This window comes from Ochotona princeps, chromosome 21 (genome assembly GCF_030435755.1).
Source record: "Ochotona princeps isolate mOchPri1 chromosome 21, mOchPri1.hap1, whole genome shotgun sequence".
In the NCBI taxonomy this organism is placed as follows: Eukaryota; Metazoa; Chordata; class Mammalia; order Lagomorpha; family Ochotonidae; genus Ochotona; species Ochotona princeps.
The window spans coordinates 30,081,728-30,108,122 of record NC_080852.1 but is presented as its reverse complement, the minus strand read 5'-3'; the positions used below and the strand labels follow the sequence as shown (position 1 = coordinate 30,108,122).

General features: G+C 55.7%; 1 protein-coding gene across 2 annotated transcripts in view; it reads left to right on the top strand.

The window, feature by feature from the left end:
- Positions 1–26,395, top strand: part of GASK1A (golgi associated kinase 1A) — a 49,422-nt gene that overhangs the window by 10,840 nt on the left and 12,187 nt on the right. The window contains exons 2-5 of one of the 2 annotated variants that reach the window (XM_058678807.1): positions 13,488–14,792; positions 21,039–21,161; positions 22,302–22,405; positions 22,914–23,427. In XM_058678807.1, the coding sequence (XP_058534790.1) occupies positions 13,488–14,792; positions 21,039–21,161; positions 22,302–22,405; positions 22,914–23,124 (1,743 nt within the window). In that variant the 3' untranslated portion in view covers positions 23,125–23,427. Of the gene's footprint in view, positions 1–13,487; positions 14,793–21,038; positions 21,162–22,301; positions 22,406–22,913; positions 23,428–26,395 lie in introns of those variants that run through there. The other variant, XM_058678808.1, reaches the window with a different exon arrangement.

Sequence of the window (26,395 nt, the reverse complement as noted above, 5' to 3'; positions counted from 1 at the left end):
GCTTTGGTGGGTCGGCCAAGGCCGTGTGACTGATTCACCAGCTTCTCACCCTCCTGACTTTCTTGTCTCTGGTTCCACCTCCTCTGCTGTTCTCTTTTCTCTCATGGCCTCGTCCCTGAGGAAGAAGGGTTTTGCATGAAGTTTCAGGAGCATAGAGACTAGCACCTGCTCACCCCAACTCGTCTGAGCCACAGCACCGCTTCCCTGAGTTGCCCCACGGCTGTCTCATGGAGGTGATGCCTCCATCAGCCCGCCCAGCCTGGCTGGGCTTCCCGGGGCTCCTCAGAAGAGGCCCACCTGCAGCTCTTCGGGTTTGCTTGCAGGGAGAAAGCCCTAGCTCAGAAACGTCTAAAGTTGGGCAGACCGAGTTAACCTCAAGTCCTCCACTTCGCTGTGAGAAGGGGGCAGGTGTTTGGCAATGGTCGGGACCTTCCTTGGGCTGCTGGTGTCCTGTGTCGAGGCCAGCTTCCTAGGGGTCCTGTGACTCAGGTCCCCTGACTCAGGTCGGGAAGGCCATGTAACCCTCCAGTGACCCTCCAGTGACCCCTAGGGCAGAGCCAGCTCAAGTTCCCAGTATCTGACTTTAACCTGGCCCAGATGCATGGTGCCGCAGGCTTTTGTGGGAAGTGAGCCAGTGGGGGACAGATGCCTCTCTTAATCTCTCTGCCCCTTGAAATAATAACAATAAAAATGTTTAAGGGATGCGAGCTGTGTGTGCCTCAGCCTCCTCTGATGGCCCAGGGGAATGAGGGTACCTTCCTTGGTGGGAGCTCACAGTAGGACAGGTGCTGGGGAGCCTCAGCAAGCTGAGCTGGACGATGCTGAGTGATCAGGCTGCAGCCGGGCCGGGGCCTCCAGGACGGTGTCTACTTCCTGCCCAGCTCTCATCAGCCCCCGGCCGTGTGGCGGAGAGACACCCTGTGCCCTTCAGTTAGGTCCGGGGCCTGCCGCCCCTTTCAGCCTTCCCTCCAGCCCCTCCTGTTGGTGGGGCTCCAAGGAGCTGCCTTGGCGTTGGTCCCTCACCCCTCAGCTCGACCCAGGGTGCTGTCACCGTAACCATCGTTAGCTCATGTCACGGCTGCAGCAAATGAGGTGCAGGAAGTTCTGGAGTCGCACAGGACCTCAGGGACCAGACACAAGGACACAGGGGTGGTACGGCAGGACTGGTCCAGGGAGGACAGCTGCCCGCCCCCGGGTGTCCTGTGGGTCTGAGCCATGCTGACGTCCCCTGCTTGTCCCAGTGTCCTGTACAGGTGGCGTTGGGTCCTAAGGGCTTAGCTCCCTGCTAGCAGCATGGAGGGAGATGGCAGAGGTGTGGCCAGGCTGGGTCCTCTTCTGCTGGCCCCCAGCTGCCTGCCTGCCTTCCAGGGCAGCTTGCTGAGCTGCTTCCTCCTGCCCTCGCCAATCCCCACCCCTGAGGAGGGCCTCACACGGCAGGTGCTTGCTCCCCAGGGACAATGCAGGCCAGCAGGGGCTGCGAGAGTCAGGTGTTCAGTCTCTACCCATGCCTGTTCTTGAAAATGATTTCCAGCCAGCTCTCACTGAAGCTGCTTTGGAACTGCTTTCCTTGGTTTGGAAGGGTATGGGGAACTCACTGGGACCACACATTTCTGCCTTATGGATCACATCTCTCACTTGATCCTTTCTAGGGTGAGCGCTTCCTGGGACCTGCCCCTCCATCCTCCTCCTCACCCCCGCCCTGTGATGTGAGCAGTCACTTTCTAGGTTCTCCATGCAGTTCCATCTCTGCCCTCAGCACCGGTTGTGGCCGTTGGCCACTGCTGGGGACACTGCCCTGGTCGCACCTGGCTCCTCCCACCATTTTTGTCCAGGGTACAGGACATTCTGATCTGAGCTCCCAGGATTGCCTGTCACTCCCTGTCATGGACCTGCAGGGCTCACCCCAGCCATGCACCCTCAAGGTCACCTCACACTCAGTGCCTGCACCCATTCACCTTTTGTCTGTTGTGCCAAGGAAGGCATCTGACCAGGTGGGTTAAGGCAGGGTGGGAAGAAACAGGCAAGGTTTTCATTTTCAGTAGGGACTTGCTGCTGTCCTCAGTATCCACTGTGTGCACGGCCATTTGCGATGCTGGCCTGGCGTCTTAGACATGGCACCTGCTGAGCTGCTGCAGGTTGACCTCTCAGGAAGTGCCAATATGACATCATAGGAAGGCCGTGTGCAGTCACAGGAGTGGGCCCTGTGAAGTCACAAAAGGGGGCTGTGTGCATAGAGGGGGCTGTGTGTACTCAGGAGGGTGCTGTGTGAAGTCATAGACGGGGCTGTGTGCAGTCACAAAGTGCCGTGTGAAGTCAGAGGGGGCCGTGTGAAGTCACAGAGTGTCATGTGAAATAAAGGGGGCTGTGTGCAGTCACAAAGTGCCGTGTGAAGTCATGGAGTGTGCCGTGTGCAGTCACAAAGTGCCGTGTGAAGTCATGGAGTGTGCCGTGTGCAGTCACAAAGTGCCGTGTGAAGTCATGGAGCGTGCCATGTGCAGTCAGGAGGGGGCCGTGTGCAGTCACAAAGTGCCGTGTGAAGTCATGGAGCGTGCCGTGTGAAGTCATGGAGCGTGCCGTGTGAAGTCATGGAGCGTGCCGTGTGCAGTCACAAAGTGCCGTGTGAAGTCATGGAGTGTGCCGTGTGCAGTCACAAAGTGCCGTGTGAAGTCATGGAGTGTGCCGTGTGCAGTCACAAAGTGCCGTGTGAAGTCATAGACGGGGCTGTGTGCAGTCACAAAGTGCCGTGTGAAGTCATGGAGCATGCCGTGTGCAGTCAGGAGGGGGCCGTGTGAAGTCACAGACGGGGCTGTGTGCAGTCACAAAGTGCCATGTGACGTCATGGAGCGTGCCATGTGAAGTCATAGACAGGGCTGTGTGCAGTCACAAAGTGCAGTGTGAAGTCATGGAGTGTGCCGTGTGCAGTCAGGAAAGGGCCGTGTGAAGTCATAGACAGGGCTGTGTGCAGTCACAAAGTGCCGTGGGAAGTCATGGAGCATGCTGTGTGCAGTCATAGAGGGCCGTGCTGTGTGAAGTCATAAAGGGGGCCATGTGAAGTCACTGGAGGGGGCCGTGTGAAGTCATGGAGCGTGCAGTGTGAAGTCAGGAGGGGGCCATGTGAAGTTATCGACGGACCATGTGCAGTCACAGCGTGCTGTGTGCAGTCACAAAGTGCTGTGTGTAGTCATGGAGCGTGCTGTGTGCAGTCATAGAGGACCATGCCCAGTCACAGAAGGGGGCCGTGTGCAGTCCCAGAGGACTGTGTGAAATCATAGGGGGCCGTGTGCAGTCACCTGAGGGGGCAGTGTGCAGTCATAGAGGGCAGTGCCCGGTCACAGGAGGGGGCCGGATGTAGTCAGGAGGGGGCTTTTGTGTGAAGTGGCAGGCCGCTGCTGTCTGAAGTCGCAGGAAGTGACGGCAAAGCCTTGGGAAGGGGCCGTGTGCAGTCAGGGCAGGTTGCAGGGAGAGTCACAAACCGTTTCCCCGCCCTGTTGGGGGTTGAGCGGCACAGTGGAAAGTGCTCAGGTCCTGCGTCTCTCACGGTGTGACCCTGAGCACGGTTCTGGACTTCTGTAGGCCCGGATTCCCCGGCACAGAGTCACAGTGTTGGGGAGCCCAGTGCAATGGCCCAGTGGCTAAATCCTCACCTTGCAGCGCCGGGATCCTGTGTGGGCAGTAGTTCATGTCCCCGTCTCTCCACTTCCCATCCAGCTCCCTGCCTGTGGCCTGGGAAAGCAGCCGAGGATGGCCCAAAGCCTTGGGACCCTGCACCCGCGTGGGAGACCCGGAGTTCCTGGCTCCTGACTTTGGACCTGCTCGGCTTTGGCCTTTGTGGCCATTTGCGGAGTGAACCAATGGATAGGGCTCCGGAGTGCTGGAGGGGGTTGGGGGAGCACGCAGGACTTGGGGTTGCCCAGCAAGTGACTGGGGCAAGGGGCTGGGTCCCCTAGGTTCACCTCACGGTCAGTTTTGGGTCCTTGGTTTGTGGTGCTGGAGCTGCAAGGAGCTTTGGGATGTGCCAGAGGCCTGGCACCTACAGGTTCAGTGATGGGGTGTGGGTGGGGCGGGGGGCCTCCCATGGGGACCAAGGAGAAGCAGACAGCTGCTGCCCCTGGAGCACTCACAGACGGTCCCCTGCCAGGCCCAGCCAGATTATTCCCGTGTGGCATGATACTCATGGACTTGGGAACATGGACTGCCCTTGGTGAAGTTGCTGCCTGCCTTGTCCCCAGCCTCGCGTGGCAGGTGTGGCTGGCTGCTGTGGGGGCCCACCCGTGAGCAGGCCACCTGGTGTGGCAGGAATGTTTGCCGGTGCTGGCCCCTGGAGTCCCTGCAAAGTGGAGGCCTGAGTAAAGGCTGTGTGACAGCAGAGTTTATCACAGTGAGAGAGTGTTCATTCAGGGCTGATGCAGGCTAGCCAGGGAGGAGGGGAGCTGCTGGGAGGGGGGAGGGGAGGAAGGCTGGGAGGGGGAAGGGGAGGAGGGCTGAAAGGGGAAGGGGAGGAGGGCTGAAAGGGGAAGGGGAGGAGGGAGGAAGGGAAGGGGAGGGAAGGGGATGGGAAAGGGTGGGGGGGATGAAAAGAGGAGGGGAGGAGGGAAGGGAAGAGGAATGCGTTAAAACCAGCAGTCCCCTTAAAGGATGGGGGGGGTGGTGCCTTATTTGTATATGCAAATGAGGTAGTGCTTAGGCAAGATTTAGTGCACAGAAGGTTTTTTTTGTTTTTTTTTTTTTTTTACTTAAAAGACAGATTTACGGAGAGAAAGACAAACACAGAAGATTTTCCATCTGCTGGGTCACTTCCTAAATGGCCATAACTGCCAGAGTGAGCTGATCTGAATTCAGGAGCCTGGAGCCTCTTCCGGGTCTCCCACGCGGGTGCAGGGTCCCAAGACACTGGGCTGTCCTCGACTGCTTTCCCAGGCCACAAGCAGGGAGCTGGGTGGGAAGTGGAGCTGCCGTGACTCAAACTGAGGCTCATGTGGGATCCTGGTGCCACAGAGGGTTAGCTTGCTGCACAGTGCCAGCCTCGGTACCCATAGGGGCTTATGGAGTTCTGTGGGAGTGCCATGTGGAATTTGCCTTGTTGCATCACGTTCACCAATGACAGTCACAACAAAGTTTTGTTATAAATGAAAGGCAAGGCAACCGGCTGACCAATGGACCGAGAGAACAGCTTACCGGCAGCTGGGACCAACACCCCAAACAGCACATTCACGGGGATTTTATAGGGGCAGTTCACAATAGCCTGCAAGATGGGGGGCGGAACACCACACACTCCCTACCTACCTCAGCTGGACAGCCCATGCCTGGCTCCCCTCCAGTCCAGCAGTTAAGGTACCCACTCACTTACTTACTTGGAGCCACCTGTGAGATATCCAGACTTGGGCCTCGATTCATGAGAATTGGGGCCCATCGCTGCTAAAAGTCACATAGGCCGTTCAGCCTGCAAGCTCACACAGTTTGTTAGTAGCAATGAGCCATGTTTACTCCATTTTGTTTTCAATTGCACGGCCTCACACATGTGTATGGGGTCTCCTTCCTTGTGTAGGATACTTGGGTGCTGGAGAAAGTAGACACATTAGGTTGGCATGTGAGGGGTTGAGTTGCAGTGCAGGAATAAAGAAGGGGATTGTGGGGCATCTTCCAGCTCATTTGTTTCAACAGGACTCCTAGCGTGCCTGCAGTAAGCCTGAGGTCCCCCGGTGTCCTCTGGCTTGCCTTCCTGGCCTGCACCATGGAGGCAGCCGTGTTCACACAGAGACCCCAGGACTGGCCCGGGAAATCAGTTGGTGTGCCTGAAGGGCTTTCCACAGTCCCAGGCACATGGTAAATGCTGGGTCAGTGTGGCTTATCATCCCTTGGGGTTTCCTTCTTTTTTTTTCCTGAAAATTCACTGCTCAGAAATTACAGGGGCCAGAGCCCTTTCTTGTCCTAAAGTTGCTGATGTGGAAGGAAAAATCAACAACTCTTCAGTGGCGCTGAGCAGGGAGTGTGGCCGGGTGGTGCCAGTGGAGTCAAGATTCTGCCCACGGGGCATGCACAGCTCCAGCTGCCCCATGCCCAGCAGATCTGGTGGGCAGAGGGGCGCTGCTGCCCATCCGACCGCCCCACCCAGGGCCTGGCTCTGTGGAGCCAAGGGAAGCCGAGTTGGAGCAGGTCTGGACTGCGGCGTTCCTCCCTGGCCTGGGACATGTGGCTTTAATCCCAACCCTCTGAAAAGCTGCTCGTGGTTCTGCCTCTCAGCCCAGCCATAGTTTAGCTATGACAGTTCTGGAGCTGAGCTGGAGCACATGGGATGATGGGAACTCCCAATCCCGGACCGTGTTTGTCAATCTGAGTCCGTGTGGTGATGAGCTGGTGGTGATTGGGGCCCGATGGGGCTGCGTGCTCAGCGGTGGGGCAGGGCGGCGGCTAAACAGGAGAGGGTGGCTGTCCCTGGCCGGAGTGTTCAGGGCTGTTACACCTGCAGTGTCAGCTTCAGGACCAAAGACAAACCCCACGCTCACCTACAGCAAGCACACGGCTTCCTTCTGCCCTTCTATGTTGCTGGCTAAGGAGTTGGTTAGCACTGTTAAGCTGAACACTACAGGGAATGGGCTTGGGGCTGAAAGCACCTGTTCTAATCGAACTCAGCTGTATCCAATATTCTGCTAATGAGGGTATAGGGGAAAGAGTAAACAAGAACTAGGTGAAAGGTCAAGAGAGGAGGAGAGAGGCCTGAGAGAGACTTCCACCCTCTCTGGTCTCCGTGTCGGTGTTGGTGCCTCATCCCCAGATCCTTCGCCGTGTCCAGCTTACTGGGCTAGCAGGCCTCAACACTTCTATGTGCTGTGAGGTGCTCCTGTAGGAAGGGAGAGAAACGGGGCTGTCCGTTCTCCATCTTCCCTGCCTCTGTGCTGCCTGGGTTCTGTGCTGTGCAGTGGGTGACCTGGGTTTTGCCATCTTTTTTTTTTGAAGTCTGGTGGTTGACAAAGGCGAGCTGGCACCTCTGGGAACTGGCCCTGGGCAGCCAGCAACCTGCGGTGACATCTGTTAAGCGAGGGGCCATGGGCAGGCTGGGGCACTGAGACCAGTGCTGGACGACTGCCAGGCCCAAAGCGAGGGGCGCTCCTGTCCTCGTGACCTTAGTTTCTTGCTGGTTGATACAGACCAGACTCTGATTGCTTCCTTCCCTCCTAGCTTCTCGAACGCTCTTATAAATTTTCAAGAATTTCCTTCTCCAAAGACCTGCTCAGTCTCCATTTGGCAGAAGGCTCCTCCCACACCGTCTGTCTGAGGCAGGGAATGAACTGGTGTAAGGCATGAGCGCTGAGGGAACAGAAAACGGTGGGAAACGAAATGGATTTGTCTTAGAGCAAAAAAAATGGTAGTGAGTGCACAAGTCCAGGGAGAGGTGCCATGCCGTGTTACTGTTACCTGACCAGGGGCACACATGGTGCCCCACCCCCCAGGCACCCCACCAAAAGCCCTGTGTCAGCTGGGCTTTGCCGTGATAATGCTGCGTAACAAACAGTGCATGACCTCCACAGCTTTGGCCGAGGGTCCACCGCTCACGGCTGGGTCGGCTCCAGTCTGGGCGTCGGGTTCCCGTCCACTCCGGGTGCCTCTCGTCTCATGCCAAGGCCAGTCTGCAGGGAGGCCAGCCAGAACACAGATGCACCTTTACAGCCTGCTGGTGGACGATGGCACGGTGTTATGTCCACTCACCTTCCATTGGCCATGTCCTCCCCTGTCTGTCAGCAAAAGCAAGTCACAGGGCCACGGGCAGAGGGAGCGGATGGGCAAGGTGGGAGGCAGGAAGCCGGTGAGCATGGCACACATCCAGCGGCACTTCCTGTTGAGAGCTGCTTCCCTTGCCAGAGGCGGAGCTGGGTCAGGGGGTCGGCCCAGGAGGGTCCTCACGTTTCAGTGGTGTGGGCTCTGTGAGTCACTCTCTTCCCGGTTTCCCACCATCATCTGGGGCATCCCGTCCCCCCAGCGTCTGTCTGCTTTAGTCCTTCCAGTACTTCCCTTCTGGCTCCCACTCTTCTTCCACACGTTCCCTCCTGCCCTGCATCTGCTGCCCCGTGGACAAGGCCTCTTCCTCACTGCCAGGGAGATCCCGCCATGGCTTACCCGTGTGGATTGGTGAGGACACAGCACTTCTTTCTCTGCCTGTGCCTTGGGTTGTGCTCCCAAATATCCCCATCTGGACACGAAGTGGACATTCTTCAGACCTGAGAGGGAAAGAGAGGGTGTGGGGGTGTGGAAGGGGAGTGGGAACAAAGCCCTGGCCTCCCCATCCACCCAGCCAGGCAGAGGGGCTCCACCGGCTTCGGGCTTGTTGGTTTCCCACCCCAACCCTTGGCGGGGAGAAGTTGTCTGGCCTGCTTGCAAACCTCACAGCACCATCAGATGGCCCCAGGCAGCAGGTGTCCAGTGGCAGGGCGCCGAGGACCCCCAGCGAGCTTGCTGGTATAGGAGGCGCCATTCTCCTGTTTTCTCCTCTTAGCTATTCGGCTGCATCTTTTCATCAGAGGCTTGTTTGTAGTTTGATCAAAGCTGCCTTTCTTTCCCCAGCGCTTTCTCTGGGTGGCCCCGCTGGGGATGTGTCCGCTCGTGGTTGTCTTGAACCCTCTGTCTGCCTAACTGCATAACTGCCAACTTTCCCGGCTCCTCAGGAGCCAGGCGAGGCTGTGAGAGGGACTGGAACAGCCTGCCTGCTTAAAGTATCTAAGATTCATGACCCTCAGCAATGGCCAGGACTTTGAGAATACAGATTATGATTCCAACAGGAAAGCACATTTTTCGTTTTAGGAGAAAAAAAGAAATACCCAAACAAATGTGTCTGCGGTTATTTCCCCCGATTTTAAATCTCGATGTTTCTGCCGGGTTCTGCGGCCCTGCGCAAGAGCCAACCTTCCGGGTCTTTCCACAGTTGCCCCAGCTCAGGAGTGGGAGCAGGACCCAGCAATTTCCTGTTTAGCTGTCTCCTCTATAGGAATCTAGACTTTTCCAGAGATGCCCGAACTGGAGGGGCAGTGCAGTGTTGTTTGTTACCAAACTCCATCCAGATCTCCCACACGGGTGGCAGGGGCACAGGTCAGGAAGTTGGATGGCAAGCAGAGGAGCCAGGGCTGAAATAAAGCACTCCAATGTGGGTTCTGGGACGGGGGGTGTGGAGAGCAAGGAGCATCCTGACAGCTGTGCCGGATGCCCCCTCACTGTAGATTTGATTAAAGACCTTGAGATGGCAGCCTATGCTGGGTTATCAGGGTGGGCCTCAGCAAAATGCCACCCTACATATACTTGTCAGAGGAAGATTGGACAAGACAGAAGAGACAGAGCCTAAAGGACGAGGCCACAGGCCAGGGAGTGCTAGAAGCCACCTGAAGCCAGGGGGTGCACAGAGGGTAACTCCCTGAGGCCCCCAGAGGAAGCCCACCCAGCCTGCACCTCAATTCGGAGCCCACAAAGCTGAGGGAGGTTATGGGTCTGGTTTTAGTCATCCCAGCAGTTGCAGGAGGCAAACATGTGGAGACCTGTATTTGGGCTGTAACGCCCCAAGTCAGCCAGCGGTGGCCCCTCTGATGGGCTCATTGTCAGCTGGGTTTTTCCTAGAACTTTTCTATTGTAAAGACCAAGTTAAAGACAAGGTGAAAGTGTTGGCCCTGACAGCAACAGGAGCATCGTGTGAAGCCTCAGTGGGGTGACAAGGCCTTGTGGCCCCCCGAGGAGTCTGGGAGGGGGACTGGGGGGTGCTGTGCAGCAGGTATCTCAGAATCGTCCTTCCAGAAGGAGGAGGGGAGTGTTCTTAGCTGAGGGAACAGCTCGCCTTGGGGTCTGGAGACCGAGGGGCTGGTGCTGTCCGGATCGGAGAGGAGCTCGGGAGGCTGAGGCAGGGGCAGCAGTCAGACAGACCTTCTCCAAAGAGGCTCTGGTGGCGGGGGTCCAGGAGTGCAGGGGAGCAGCAGCAGGGGGCCAGGGAGTCCTGGGAGCAAAGATGCTGGCTGGATTCGGGGAGCCCCAGGGAGCCACGAAACTGCACTGACTCAAGAGAGGAACGGGAAGAAACCCTTGTAAGAGGTGGTGTGGGGCAGAGGAGAGGAGGGGGGGAAGCCTGGGCAGGCCAGGCTCCAGCGTGGACATCCGGCAGACAGCGTTACTCTGGTCCAGACGGAAACAGGAGAGGCATGCCTGGGAAGCGGCATGAGCTGATGAGTGAATCATAAACGGGGGTGTCTATCTAGTGGTCCCTTCCCTTGGTCCCCAGAAATCTAATTTCTGGGGCTGATGTTGTGGCACAGTCATCTAAGCTTCTGCCATGATGTCAGGCATCCTATGTGAGAGATGCCAGCTTGCCAGCTCCCTGGCACTTAGCTTCAGGCCTGCCCCACCCTGGCCATGGCAGCCATTTGGGAAGCGAACAAGTATATGGAAGATCTTGCTGTCTCTTTTTCTCTGTCACTCCACCTTTCCAATCAATCATTTAAAAAAAAAAAACCAACAGCAGGGCCTGGCGCGATAACGTAGTGGTTAAAGTACTCTCCTTGCACATGCCAGGATCCCATATGGTCGCTGGTTCTAATCCCGGTGGCCCTGCTTCCCATCCAGCTCCCTGCTTGTGGCCTGGAAGAGCAGTTGAGCATGACCCAAGGCTTTGGGACCCTGCCCCCGCGTGGGGAGACCCAGAAGAGCTTCCGGCTCCTGGCTTTGGATTGGCTCAGCTCCAGCCGATGTGGTCACTTGGGGAGTGAACTATCGGATGGAAGATCTTCCTCTCTGTCTCTCCTCCTAATATATCTGCCTTTCCAATAAAAATAATAAATAAATCTTTAAAAAAGCAGCAGCAGCAGCTCAACTCCCATCTTGTACCTTGGCACTCCTTGAGCGTAGTCTCAGGAAGGATGCTCTGTGGTCCAGCACCCAGAGGCTGTGCCCTCTCTACACACAGAAGGTGAACAGATCTCGTGGAAATGAGCAGAGGGAGCAAGATTCTTGGAGTTCCCAGAGCTGTTGGAGTCTCCCCACTTGTCTACTGGGACCACTGGATATTGGGAAAGTGAGGGCCAACCCAGCCCCCTGTGCAGCACCTGTGAGCACCTGTGGCCAGGATAGACCATGGTCTGTGGTTCCCTGTCCAGCATTCGTCCTGCCCCTCACCCTGGCTTCCAACAAAGAGGGGCGAGAGACCTGAGGGCGCGAGCCATAGGGTTGGTGACGGGGGACAGGACAGCCTCACTCCTACAAGACATCAGGGACTGTTGAGGCAGTGAGCAGGCAGTGGCAGGAGGAGGAAGTCTTGGGAATTTTCAGTGGCTTGCTTTTTTGTGTGTGCCTTCTGGTGACTGTATTGCTGAGAAGGGAAATGTGGTTCCTGCGATGACTGTGACTGGCTCAGAAAGTCACTGAAAACACAGATAAATAAAATGCACAAGGGGGACTCTTGTCTTGATTCATGCTTGGAAGGAAACAGAGGGCCTGCGGCCACGGCAGTGCGGTGGGGAAGGGAGGCTGTTAGTAGTAGAGGAAAGGGGATTTCAGCATAATCTAGTTAGGTCTTCAGGGCTGCGTGGAGCAGGCGCATCCGTACTGCACAGCTCACGGGGAACTTGGGTTCATCTGGATCAGTCCACAGAGCCCCAGGTAGCTGCCCCTGGCCGGACTCCAAACTGGACCCAGCAGCTTCAGGAGACTGGGCGGGGGCTCCCTCCTGCTTCCATGGCTGGTTTGTGCCTCAGTTTCCTTTTTTCTCTCTGCAGCCTGGCTCTCAGCAGAACATGGCCCACTATTGTAGCCTGCAGCTGAATGGCCTTCAGGCCCTTGCTCTGTGGTTCGTGAGCAGAAAGGGCCGAACTCAATGGCTTAGTGCAGACCCAGGTCCCAGGGCTGGGGTGAGCATCTGCTGGTCCAGTGTGGGTCAGGGACCAGGATGGCTCCATCCAATTTGATCAGGTGTCAAGGTGCTTGGACAAAGGTGTCTGCCGGAGTGCATTGTAGAGGACAGGAGTGAAATCAGGGAGCTACTGGACCTCACCCCCAGGGCTGACCCTGGACAGTCTTAGGGAGCTTTGGGAGCACAGTCACCTGCATGAGAAAGTACAGCCTGGTTAGTTTTGTTGACCTGGTTTCCTTGCTCTAAGAGGTCTTTTATGTATGTGCCTTTCCTGTGCATTCGGGCAACCTGTCTTGCACTGACATAACATTGAAACTCTGAGAAATAGGCCAAGCATTTGCTGGAATGGTGACGATGCCGCTGGGAACACCAACACCCCCAAATCCCAGCGTTTGGTTCAAGTCACAGCTCCCGCGCTTCCAACCCAGTGGCATGCTAATGCACACGTAGTAGTGATGCCTCCAGGACTTGGGTCCTTGTCCCCACGTGGAGACCTGCCCTGGGCTTCAGGCTTTAGCCTGGCGTGGCTCTGCCTTTGGGCATTTGATGAAAGATCTGTCTCTGCCTCTCTGTCTCTCTGCTTTTCAAACAAAAGGAAAATAAATAGAAAATTGTAAAATGCCTCCAAGAAATTCCTGATGAGGTCAGTAGGCAGACAGTTTTTGTAAAGGGAACTATGCTTTCCGTTCATCAGGTGGTCTCACTTAATGTCCAGGCACCTGCTGGGAGAGGCAGCAGTGGACGCAAGCTTAGGGCAGCACAGGGCAGCAGCTTAGCCAGCTCCTGCTAGCTCCTTTCCCACGTGGCTGCACATGTACCTGGTTGTCCTTTCTTTCTGGTGGCTCCCCAGGGCCTGGGAATAGTGGCTGCCACGCTTGACCCAGGATCAGACTCACCTGTGAAGCAACAACTGGCTGGGCCCATTTCTAGATCTGCATTTGTGTGGTGGAGGACAGAGAATTCTCAGCTGGTACTGGTGTTGTGGGTCTAGGGACCTTGTGCTGAAAAATGACTGCCCTTGGGGTGTACAGAGTGAGAGCTGGGACTGCCACAGCCAGGTGCCAGCCTGCAGGGCAGAGGAGGAGGGAGGTGAGGAGGGACAGGACAGCCAACTTCCTAGGAAGCGATCATGGAAGACAGACGTGGTTGGCTTGATCACAAGGCAGGCTGGACAAGGTCATCTCTTACCTGGACAAAGGGAAGAATGTATTGTGGGGGTGACTTGGAGTTTTCCAGACAGGAACCCTGGAATCATATGGAGATGAAAACAGAGCAGACAGCACTTGGTGGTGGGAGCAACCGTGGTGGTACCTGCTAGTCACACTGGTGGCCAGTGTGACCAGGGCAGTTCGGTTGAAGGGAAGGGCAAGCCCAGATCTGCAGGTCAGGTCAGGTCAGCAGGGCCACCCCAGGAGGCAAGCAGGCCAAGCTGGGCAGCAGCAGCATGGCTGGCTGGGATCACTCACTTCCTGTCTTGAGGCGGCACCCTGGGCTGTACCCTCTCTATTTCCTAATAAGCCAGGGATGCTCCTTGGTGGCTGTCCCCACTGGTTGAGGACAGGGTATGCTGATGGCTTCCCAGATCTCAAGTTCTCTTTCTCTATCCTGTCCCCAGGCACCTTGGCCCTGGAGGAGGCTGCGTGGCAAGAGGAGATCGGCGTTGGCATTCTGCCTCTTGATGACCCTGTCTGCGGTGGCTGTCACCCGCTTCCCCCCACTGCATCCAGCTGCCGGCCCAGACCCTGGCTCCACAGAACCCCAAGACATAGCCAGCAGTCCCATCCACCCTCTGTGGCAGGCTCCGAGCTCCAGCCAGAGGCAGCAGGCGAGACCTCCAGGGCTCTGGAGAGGACAGGTTTTGTCCAGAAAATCCAGCTCAGTGTGTGCGGAGGAGCAAGGCCACAGAGCACGGCGAGCAGACAGAGATGGGCAGCCTCCTGGAGGTGACAGCAGGCGCGCAGGCAGGCTCAAGAGGGATGTTGGCTCGGCAGATATGAGATTCACCGCCTCACGTCTCGTGCCCCCAAAGGAGGATGAGGTCAGTGATCCTGGAGCCCAGGACCCAGGTCGCCCCCAGGACAGAGACCACATATGGGACGGACCAGGAGGAGCCAGCATCCAGGTGGGCCCACTGACCACAGACAGCCCTGTGGCAGCTGCTTTTCAGGCCCGGGAAGATAATGCTGGACTCACCGTCCAACCCCAGGCAGCACAAGGCAAGAAACCCCCAGGAGCTAAGGACAGACTCTCTACTGGTGGGCAACAAACAGCAGCAGGTCCTGCCCCAGCCTCAGGGGCTTGGGAGTGGCCCGGCTCCACTGGGGAGTGGCAAGAGACCATGTGGTGTGACGCCAAGCCATCGGGGATGCCAAGCGGCTCCATGACCAGCGGGCAGGTGCCTCCATGGTTCACAGAAAGTGATATGCAGACCCTTCGCTTGTTGGCCCAGGGGGAGGTTGTGGACAAAGCCAGGGTTCCTGGCCATGGGCAGGTGCTGCAGGTGGGCTTCTCCATGGAGGATGCCCTGCGGGGGGACCCGGCCCCTCCCAGGCTTGGCCATCTCTGCTCCCGGGGATTCTGTGGCCTGATCAAGAGGCCCAGGGACCTGCCCGAGATCTTGAGCTTCCACCTGGATCGTGTGCTGGGACTGCGCCGGAGCCTGCCTGCTCTGGCCCGTCGCTTCCACAGCCCCCTGCTGCCCTACCGCTACACTGACGGAGGCGCCAGACCAGTCATCTGGTGGGCTCCTGACATTCAGCACCTGGGGGACCCGGATGAGGACCAGAACTCGCTGGCTTTGGGTTGGTTGCAGTACCAGGCCCTGCTTGCACACGGCTGTGGCATGCCAGGCCAGGCCCCTTGCCTGGGCATCCACCACAATGAGTGGGCACGCTTGGCGCTCTTCGACTTCCTGCTGCAGGTAGATGGGGTGGGGATGGGTGGGATGGGGTATGGGATGGAGAGGTGCAAAGGTAGAGGCCTCGTGCCCACCCTAGGAAGACTGGTACGCCTCCTCTCCTTCCCCAGACCTGGTCTTCTGGTCACCAAGCACCTGTTCATCCAGTGGTGTGCTGGAGCTGGCTCTTCTCAGCTCATGAGAGCTGACTGCTGGATTCCTGATTATAGGATGGCTTTGATTTCAAATAGACCTGTTGCTGGCCTCCCCATGCCCAGACCCCCGCCCACCACTGAACACGTTCCTTTGCCACTCTCAGCATCTACAATGGGACTGGACATTCCCAACCTCATCTCCCCGGGCCTAGCTATTTTATTGCATGGTAGCTTCTAGCTGCCAGCACCTGTGAGCTTACTCCTGGTCCTGGAGCCTGCTGTGTCCTTGGTGTGACACACTGGACATACCTGGGAATTAATGCCCTCCAGGTAGGGTGACTGAGCACACAGGTGAGGCAGGAGGGGGTCCCCTACATTGTGGGCCCCTGAGTGCTGAAGCTGGGGAGGTTGACTGTGCAGCCACAGGGGAGCATGCAGCAGTGACCGGTGGGAGCTGGGGGACACCTGGGGTGCCCAGTGCGTGTGTCACCTGCAGTGCTGACAGCTGGCCCTCCTGCCTCACTTCCCCCGCTGGGGTTTCTTGGTGCTAGCTCATAAATAGGCTACTTTTAGTTGAACGCTGGTCCCAAGGTCTGCCTCGGGGGCAGTCCAGCCAACAGCCTGAGAGTAGCACTGATCTTCTGTGGCTCCTGCACACGAGGTCATTCATGGAAAGCACTGCCTCTCTTCGGTTGAGTCATGGCCTCAACTGGCCCCGAGTGAGGGCCGGAAAAGGGGCTGTTGGCCTGGAAGCCCAGAAGCCAAGAGATCTGAAACGGCTGCCTGCGAAGTGGCCTGGCAGATGGCATGCTCATGGTGCCTGCTGTTCCACACAGAGCCGCTCTCTTCCTCTCCATGGGTGGCAGCGTGGGATCCTTCCCTCCTGCCAGGCCCTGCCTGCTGTAGGATTGGAAGGGTTTTTGCAGCCAAGTAAACACAGGGGGTGTGTGTGGTTGGACGCCACTGCTGGGCTTGTGCCAACTCTTCCTTGCTCTGCTGAACACCCGTCAAGTCAAACATCCGTCAAGTCTAGCTGACATTGCCCTTGAAGTTTCTTGGCAGGCTGTAGGATGTGTGCGCTTGCACAGGAGCCCTGGGTGCACACCCTGCACACAACCCACCCTGGGCAGGTGGGCATGAAATATCTCTCTTTTCTTTTTACATAAGCCCTTGTTTTCCTGAGACTGTGTATCAGATATGCGGGCACTGCACACACACACACCCATGTCTTACACACCCTGGAAATCATAACTGATACTTCACAGATATGCATAACATCCCGTACTAGTGACCATTGAAAAAATGCTGTGTAACATCTCCTCCTCGCCCCCAAGCACAGTGACTTAAAACACTAGGATCTGTGTGTCAACTGGACCCAGCTGAGGTTGGAGTGAGCTCTGGGCTAGCTCACGTCTGCTGTCCATTTCTCACCTGGGGCCAGGGGTGAAGGAACAGAGCACATCTTCCTCAGGGGGAGTGCAGGGGCCCAAGGGCTCCACCAAACTACAAAAGCATTTAATCCTTCCACCAATGTCTCGTCCTCTAATCATAGCCCATTGGCCCAAGGTCAGGGAAGGGAATACACTCTTCTCAGTGAATATTTTTGGAACCATAATGAGCTCAATCATGCCTACAGATCTACCCAAGCAAGTATGTTGCTTGCCTTGCATGTCCAGCCATTCATACCCCCCACACACATGTGTGCACCATCCACCAAACCATATAGCCCATGTGCAATCCATGTGGTACCCAGACACTGCTGTGGACGGCTGAGCCGCCCTGCTGAGGCCTCTGGGGGCCCTGGAACTTTCTCACCCAGTGGGCAAGGAAGCTGGGGTATCGCCATCTAATTTCCAGCCGTCATCAGTGTAGACCACTCCCAAGGGTGTCGACTTCCTGTCTCTTGTAGCCATTTCTGTGACCAGGTGAAGCTCCTGGCTTTACCTGGTTCTGCCCTGGATATTCCAGTCATTTGGAAAGTGAATCAACAGATGGAGGATGTCCCACTGTATCTGTACGTCTTTCTAACTTGACTTTCACATAACATGTGAGAATTTGCACCCCAGAATACAGTCAGAGAAGCCAACAGCAGTATGCAGCTCTCCATTTACTCGATGTTCCTGACAATCTCTGGACACTTCCGTCAGCTGGATCTTCTCCTTCATGTGGGTTTTTTATTCCAGTGCATTTCATTTTCTCTTGGCCACTCCCATCCCATGGCATTTGCTGGTGCCTTGAGAGTAATGTCAATATTGATGGGATAAATGCTATGGCTTGCTTCTTATAGACTGGGGATAATTTCTAGTGTTTTGCCATCAAGCACCATGCTGGCTTTATTTTTAAAGATTTATTTTCTTATGTACTTGAAAAGTAGGTGACAGTTGGGGGCAGGGGAGAGAATCTGCCATCCACTTGTTCATTTCCTAATACCCAGGGTGAAGCCAGGAACCGGGAACTCCATCCTGGTCTCCCGCGTGGCTGGCAGGAGCCCGGGCACTTGACACATCTTCCACTGCATTTTCAGATGCATTAGCAGGGAGCTGGGTCAGAAGTGGAGCAGCCAGGGCTCAAACCAACACGCTGGTATGGCAGTGCTAGAGTCACAAATGTCAGCTTAACCCACTGCATCACAACACCAGCCCCCTTGCTGACTTTTAGCTGAAGATATTATGAGGATCCATAATGACACTTGTTTTGTTAAGACTGCCCACTGCCAGGAATGCAGTGTAAGATCATGAAAAGCTTTTTGGGTGTACCTGAGAGAGAACATCAGTGTCTTCCTCTGGAAGTACTAACTAGAGACCCTTAGTGAAAGGTGGCCCAGGGATGACCCAGCCTAGCCTTCAGGGTCAGAACCCACTGGGCTGCAAGACTTTCATCTGTGAAGAGCTGTTGGGGCTTGTGCAGACAGCTGAGATATAATCTACAGATATCTCAGTCCAGCTCCAGGGAGCCCACCAGCAGCCCACCTGCTTCCCCAGCTGCTGGTCTCAGGTTGCAGGTAGTCCTTCCCAGGAGTCCCCAGGGACCCCAGAGCTTAGCTGAGGTGCTAGGCAGCATGGCGGGGTGAGTCCTCCCCGACTCTGACTTCCTCAAAGCCTCACAGGGTTCAAGAGCTGCTGACCAGCACAGGACCAGCTGCCCTGGTAGAGGGAGGAGCCCCTCCTCTTGCTGCCTCCAGCCACTCCACAGCCCTCCTGCTCCCAGGCAGGGACTCCTGTCAGCTGTAACAATCAGGTTTTCTTCACTATAACCAAATGTCCAAGGCAGACTAACTTTAGAAGGAAAAGAGGTTTCTTCTGGCCAGTGGTTCTGGAGGTTCAGCCGTGAGACTGGGGGTGTCTACTAGTTTAACCTCTTTTTTTTTTTTTTAAAGAATATGCACTTCAAAAAATTTCTGTATTTATTTTCCTTTCTTTTTTCAATGTAGAAAGCAGAGCAACAAGGGCAGAGATCTCCTGTTCTCTGCTTCATCCCTGTTGCCCACACATCCAAGGCTGGTGTTGTGAGCCTGAAGCCGAGAGCCTGGGACCCAGTCCCTGTTTCCCATGCGAGTGGGCTGTGCCCAAATACTTGGCAATCATTTGCTGTATCCCTGTACATGCATTAAGAGGATGCTGGATCAGAAGTGGAGCCTAGATGCTCTCATATGGGATGTGAGCATCTTCAACAGCTTATTTATTTATTTATCTAGTTATTTATTTCAAAGGCAGAGTTAGCAGGCAAGGGAGAGGATGGGAGGGGAGAGGCAGAGCTCTTCCATCCGCTGGTTCACTGCCCAAATGACTGCAACAGTTGGAGCTGGGAGTTTCTTCCATGTCTCCCACTTGGGTACAGGGACCCAGGCTCTTGGGCTATATTCTGCTGCTTTCCCAAGTGCATCTAGCAGGGAGCTGGTGCAGAAATGGAGCAGCTGGGACTGTAACTGGTATCCATATGGTATGGTGGCATTGCACGTGGCAACTTTATCCACCATGTCACAGCGTAGTCCTAACCCAAATAGTTCCTGAGCCAGATGCCTGCCCTGCTGATGGTCTTCTGGTTGGCAGAGCTGCGAGGTGGCACTGGGCATTACATGGCAAGAGGTGGGGAGAACACGAGTGGCCCTGTGTGGCCGCCTATGGGTTCCACTCTGAGAACCTAAACAGATCTGATTACTTCCCAAATGCTCCACTGCTAAACACCGAAGTTGGATTAAGTTTTCACCTTCTTAGACCCATTAATGTAAAACTTTGAAAGTTAAACTCCGGAGTTGAGGAGAATAATACGCTGTAGCATCAGCCAAGACCCCCTATTGCTGCCATTGAAGGGCCTGGCTCGTGGCCACCCCCAGGTTGGTGAAGGGTCCCTTCACTGGGGGCTGGGGTCACCAAGGACAGTGGGCAGCTCTTCTGGAATTGAACTGCAGTTCACATCATCATGTGAACCAAAACTGCCAACAATGATCATTTTTTTCTTGATAACTCCTCATTTTTTCTCCCTGTTTTCCTAAAAGGGGAAAAAGAATCAAATCCTAAAGGAATGTGGGGATGGAACTGAAGCCTGGTTTCGGTTGGCTGCTAGTCTGCCGTTGTTCAAACTTAGTTTCTATTCAGTGGAAAAAAAAAAATCCAGACAGCTCGGCAAAATAATCAGACTGGCAACTCCCCCCGGTCAAGCCCTTCCTGCTTAACATTCCAGTGGGAGGGGAGCTGGCGTGGCTGGTGCCGTGTGTCTCCTCAGGGCCAAGGTTCTGGGTGATGCCTTCTGGCGACAGAAGCCTGCTGCACTGAGGCGTCCAGGGTCTGGGAGGCGCTTGGCCGAGTGAGGGGCTTCGGCGGGCTCTGCAAACAGAGCTGCTATCGTGGTTCCTGTAATTGTTGTGGCATTTGCTCTCAGCCAAAGAGAAGCAGCAGGTGGATTTGTCTCTCACAGGCATGGTCAGGCCATTGTCAGCTGCATTCTATGTCTGACCCTGGGTCTTGGGCCTGTAGAACTGGCTGAGCCAGGGTGAGGCCAGGAGGTCCTCAGGGTCCCTGGACCTGTCCTTCCCAGGGCCATAGACAACTGAGAATTCTCCAGAACCATCATGCCCCCGCCCCCGCTTGACCTGTGAGGATTCTTCAAAGCATTTATGAAAAAGGCGTGTCCTGAAATAGCTGTGTGGATTTCAAAAGATGTTTTGCCCCTTAATACATTCTTCTTCAAGTCCATTTTTCCATGAACTTTTCGAAGCACCCTTGCATATCCTCAGAATGGGGTACTCAGAACAGCCCCCAGGGAGCATGATCACCCCATTTTGTTGATGAGAAAAAATGAGGCAGAGCGAGGTCACATAGCTGGGTTCATCCTCAGGCCCGCGTGGGCTCCAGACCAGGGGTCAGACACATCTACTCTTTACCGGCTTTTGTTCAGCCCAGGAGCTAAGAATGGTTCTGACATTTCTGAATGATTTTTAGAAATTAATATTTTTTGACATCTAAAGATAATATGAAGTTCAAATTTCAGGATGTGCAGAGTTGCTGGGATAGAGCCATGCACGTCTGTTTTCATGTTGTTTGTCATATACCCAGTGTGCACTACTGGGGCACTGTGGAGTCGCTGTAGCAGACATCACAAGGCCTCCACAGCACACAACATGGACCCCCTCCAGTCTTGTAGACAAAGCTTGACAACTGAGCCATTGTGCTGGCAGCCCCAGAAATGGCTCCTGGCCAAGGACTGGGTCCATATGAGAGCTCCTTGCCCAGTTCAAGGATGCTATGGAGAAGTAAAAGATGTGTGATCTTCGTTTAGAGATTTAAAATGCACTCTGGGCTGGGAGGCTTCAGTGACCCGCTGTGGGGCTCTGCCCTTAGCCCTGTCCTGGTCAGGACTGTTATCAGCGGCCTGGCCTGTCTGACTGCTTGCTATGCCTTCCTCACGGAGCCCTGATTTGCTTTCCTCCCTCCTGTTCCTGGTGTGGAGAGCAGCAGGTTCAGGGGTCTTTGCATCCTCACCTTCCTCTGGCCATTGGCTGGTGCCCTAATTTGGCTGCACCCCCTCCATCACTCTGGGAGTCAGCAGGTGGCCTCAGTGCTGGGACAAGTGGAGGCAGGCACTGTCCCAGGACCTTAGAAGCCAGGTGTCTCCACAGGTACATGACCGCCTGGATCGCTACTGCTGCGGCTTCGAGCCTGAGCCCTCAGACCCCTGTGTGCAAGAGCGGCTCCGAGAGAAATGCCGGAATCCGGCTGAGCTGCGGCTCGTCCACGTCCTGGTATGTCTCCTCCACGTCACTGTCTCCTGTCCAGTGTGGCCTTCCGGTCTCCTGTAAGGGCAAGGACACTGTCTGCGAGTTTCAGGAATGGTCAGATATTAGGGTTCTTTTTAGCAACAGAACTGTTTCTTTGAGTAATATCTCCGGGAAGCTACGACATAGACAACTGACGAAGTGTAGCTTTGAGAATGAACTAGAATGTGGTTGGGGTGGGTGGGGCTAAAGCCCTGTTCTTGCTGTCTCCACTGTTCCAGAGAGACTCCGGGGGTCTCCTGGGTCTCCCTGGGCCCCCGAGCCCCTGGAAGCAGAGTTTGAGAACCAGGTCTCCAAATGAAAAGCAGAGAGAGAGGCAGCGGGGGTCCTGGGGACAGAAGTGCATGATGTGAACCTAGCTGCTGGCAGGAATTCTGCGAAATTACCTGGGATTTTAGGGAATGGAGGGGCTGGAGTGTGCATGAAGTGGGGCTAGTGGAGTGGGCCTTCTGTTCCCACCCACACCCTAACTTTGAAGATGTGAAACTTCTCAGCTGTTGATTTTAGTTTTGAAAATTTCGGGGGCACTCAACTCTGCTGTGGAAATCGAGAGTAGTCACTGCTGTCTGAGGCTGCAGGACCCCGCTGTGTGCTCCCAGGGACGCTCAGGGACAGGGGGCACAGGGAGGTGACTGGGCATGTGGGTAAGAGTGCACGTGCCCACTACGCCATGGGGTCCATGGCCCCATGAACAAGCCCCTCTTGCACCTGCTGGCCCCCACCTGCACTCCTCACTCCTCCAGGCCACTCCAACAGGAGTCAGGAGTCAGTTCCTCTGTCTGGAAATGAGCCAGGGTGTGTGTGTGGCTTAGCTGCATGGGTTGCTGGGGAGGATTCACAGTCCCTGGGGTTGCTGGGGAGGACTCAGTCTCTGGGGTTGCTGGGGAGGACTCACAGTCCCTGGGGTTGCTGGGAGGACTCACAGTCCCTGGGGTTGCTGGGGAGGACTCACAGAGATGATGCCTTGTGGAGGATAAGTCCTCAGTTATGGCAGGATGCACTGTGGCACTGACAGCTGCAACCACTGTGCCCTTGGCAACGACAGGGTCTGTAGGCATTCACTCTGGTGTACTCTCATCCCCCGTCTGTCCATCTTGCTTCTCTGAGGTCCGGAGCAGCAACCCATCTCGTCTGGTCTACATTGATAATGCCGCCAACCTACAGCACCCCGAGGGCAAGCTGAACTTCCGGCTGCTGGAGGGCATCAAGGGGTGAGGCTCCAAGGCGTTGGGTGCATGTTCAGGGGGCCAAGGCTTGAGGGTCTTGCTGGAGTCCAGGGGGTCTGGGAGCCTGGCGCCAGACAAAAGCTGTGGGATCTGAGCTTTGAGGGCATGTTGGGGAGCCCTCAGAAAGCTGAGGGGATGCCGTTGGCAGCACCTGCCCAAGCTGTCCACAGGCTGGCCCTTCTCTTGCTCTGGGTGAGAGAGCTGGTCTGGGGTACCACCCTTCATAGTGCATTCTTGTTAGGCTGCTCAGCTTTCACGGGTCTATTTTTTGGCCCTACATTTGCCAAGCAGAGCCTGGAGCAGCAGTTGATCCACCTGTGTGGTCACAGCACAGCAGGCCCACAGGTCCCCTGAGGACAAGCGGGCAGGTGCAGGCCTGGGGCTTTGCAGGCCAGCCGACCTTACCAGGGTTCTCCGCTGGGCTGCCCGCTGGCAGTCTGAGAGCGCTCCTGCTTTTCCTTTGTGTCCCTGGGGCTCTGGGGCCTCGCTGCAGGTTCCCCGAGTCTGCCGTGAGGGTTCTGGCATCAGGCTGTCTCTCGAGTCTGCTGCTCAGGTCGCTGCAGGTGGATCCAGTGTTCTGGGAGAGCCACGGCAGGGGCCCCGGGCTGAAGCAGGTCCTGCAGACGCTGGAGCGCCGAGGGCAGGCCCTGCTGGCACACATCCAGAAGCACAACCTCACACTCTTCAGGGACAGGGACCTGTGAGCCCAGCACAGCCGGGCGAGGGTCACAACCCTGGGTCGGTGGCTGTCCCTCGGAGGGCCACGCGTTCCTGTGCTCACCCATCCTGAGGACAAGTGGGAAAGCCAGAAACCAGAGGGCCACACGGATGCCACCTAGGACTTGGTGATGGTGCTGCATTTTTAGTCTTGCTGCATTCTTTTTGGCCTCCTCAGCTCTGGCTAGTTCCTTGCATCAATAAATGCACGTGATGCTATTTTTTTGTGAAAATCGCTCCAGAGCCTGTCTGGGTGTGTATTCCATGAGTGAAGGCAGAGCTAGGCCACTCTGCATGCTGAACTACGCAGGGTGTCGTGTGCATACCTGTGGCATCACCTGCAGCCCATTCACGAGACAAACCTGACAAAGGGTCTTCTAAGAATTGCACTTGTAGTTGCACACAGTCTGGGGCCTCAGAAATGAACCGGGAAGGGTGGCAGAGCACTGTGGTGCCATGAAGAGAATGCCCACAGCAATGGCGGCTGCCCACCTTGCGTCCAGCTCTGGTTCCTCCGGCTCCCCGCTGATGCAGCTGGGAAAGCAGCAGAGGACGGCCCAAGGGCCTGGGCCCCTGCACCCACGGGGGAGACCCAGCCACATCCCTTGGCTCCCGGCGTCGGCCTAGCCCAGCCCACACTGTCACGGCCGTTTGGGGACTGAAGCAGAGGCTAGATCTGTTACTTTGAAAGGCAAATAAATCTACCTTAAGAACAAACACTATGGATTTGTCTTTAGGCCTTATATTTAAATTTTTTCTTAAAATTATTTATTTTACTTGAAAGAGTTACATAGAGGGAGAGACACATCTTCCGTCTGCTTGTTCACTCCCAAATGACCCCAGTGGCCAGTGCTGAGCTGATCTGGAGCCAGGAGCAAGGAGCTTCTTTCGGGGTTCCCATGTGGATGCAGGGGCCCAAGACCTTTGGCCATCCTCTGCTGCTTTCTCAGCCACATTAGCAGGCAGCTGGATCAGAAGTGCAGCAGTCAGAACTCAAACCAGTGCTCATATGGGTTGCCAGCACCACAGGGGAGGATTAGCCTACCATGCCACCATGCCAGCCCCTACATTTTAAATTCTCTCTTGGTTATGCTTTTTGGTTTAAAAACTAGAAAATATAACACATAGTAAGAACAAATTGTAAGTAATAGATTCATATAAAGCAGTGCAATTTACACTCCCGCTACACATAAATTTAAGAATGATGGAGCTATACTTTGTCAATTCAGTCTTTGTATCTTACTTGCTGTAATCTGAATTGGCTAGGTGAGTGGACCTAGTTTTTATCGGGTTTAGAATTCCCAGTAGGGCTGGCCACCTCAAGACCCATTTCTGGAATTTTCAAGTGTTCTGGATCTGCATTGTCATTAGCCACAAGCCCAGTGTTTATCATCAGAAGCTGGAAAGGGAAGGTGTATTCAGTGTGGACCCCGCTGGGTGGTGCAGGTGGAGCTGCAGGGAGGGGCTGGCAGACAACCTCAGCCCCTCCTGGCCGACACCGCCCTCAGCAGTGACCTCTCCTCCCTTGGAGGATGCAGGGTCCCTGCGAGAGGATCTTCGTGGACCCAGACATTCAGCCCCCTAGTGTGGCAGCTGGGATGGTTATACTCTCCATTTTACAGAGGGGTCCACAAGGGGTTGAGTAACTTGTCCAAGGTTGCCCAGCATGTAGTTGGAAGGATGAGACTCCAAGCCCAGGTTAGGATGGTGCTAGCCGTTCTTGTGCCTAGGGCCGTTACCCCTGCCCACGATACTCTAGGGCTGCCTCCCTGACCGCTCTGACAGCCCCTGTCTTGCCAGTCCCTTTGGATTCACAGTAGAAGACAAGCCAGGGCCAGATGCCCGGGCTGGGGAGCAGCAAGTTGCCACTCTCGGCCAAGAACACCCACAAGCACCTGGCTCTTTGCTTGTTAGAGTCGGCTTTGTCTATTGGTAGAGTGCTTCCCTGCAAACTAGAAACTTGAGCTCTTTTTATCCTTTAGGGAAAACAAAACAAGACACAACCCTCTGTGTCTCTGCTTGCAGTTCGTCCCCAGAGCCATTAGCTCTGGAATGAGAGCGACGGCCGGGTTCAGGCCAAGCACACAGCCTGGATGTGAACCCAGATGTTCCCCTGGGCTGTGTGCGCGTGCAGGGCAGGGCAGCGTGGGGGAGGCTTTGCGTCACCTGGAGAAAGAGGCCATCTGAATGGTGCTGCCCAGGCCACCGTCGCGGCCACCTCCCTGCTGCTTCACCCAGGCCAGACCCCCTCCTCCCGCACCATCTGACTAAGGGAGACTATGCATTTCCTAGACAGAAGGGCTAAGGAGGTTCATGACCCTCAGGATGCTGTCCCAGCCACCCCCAAAGCTGTGAAAATCAGAAGGTTTTCTGGACATTTGCTGACAGACCTTGGGCCCCAGTCAGTGAGAACAGTCGCATGGCTCCTTGTCTGAAATACCAGGATGTCTGGCGTTGGGTGTTGCATGGCACACCACATGTGCATGTTATTACCTCTCCATAGTTAAAGTTTCAGAATTCTGACTCATTCCTGGCTCCCAGGGGATGGGTGTGGGCCTCTGGAATTACCAGATGCTAAGGGAAAGTCTAACTTGGCGCCCATGACCTTGTGTTAGGATCCAAGATTCCACTGCAGGAATGAGCTCCTAGTAAAGAATTCCTGGGGAAGGCGGGTGCAGGAGAGCAGGAGGTGGAACACGTGGTCGGTTAGAGGCACACCCCCACCCAGGTCAGCTCTCAGGGGTCAAGGGCACTTCAAGGTGGGCAGTATAAATAAGGACAGAGAGTTACTTAAAGCCGGTGGGTGTGGAGATGAATCTTTAACTTCTTGTCTTGCCAGCCACATTTGTCAAAAGGATCACTGTATGACAGGCCCTGTGTAAGGCAGGACATAGGGCCTTGCCGCCACCTGTGCTGGACCCACCGAGGCCCAGTGGGGGAGGCTGTGTGTGAGGGCATCCTAAGAACGAGGTGCTTCTTGGTTCTTGTGACCACTGCCCTCATTAGGACACTTGCACTCCCACAGAACGGTAGGGTGGGGCCTTGAGCGGTCCCTGGAAGGGAAGGTCCGATGCAAGGATTCTTCCTGTGCAAGAGACATAGCCCAGCCAGCCCCAGGCAGCCTGTCTTTAACCTGCACAGGGACACCGAGGCCTGGTGTCCAGCTGAGCACAGGGGAGGCCCCTGGCGTATGGGGAGATCCTTTCTCACCACAGCTCTCTACTGAGCACCTTCCAGGCTTTTCTCCCACCTAGATGG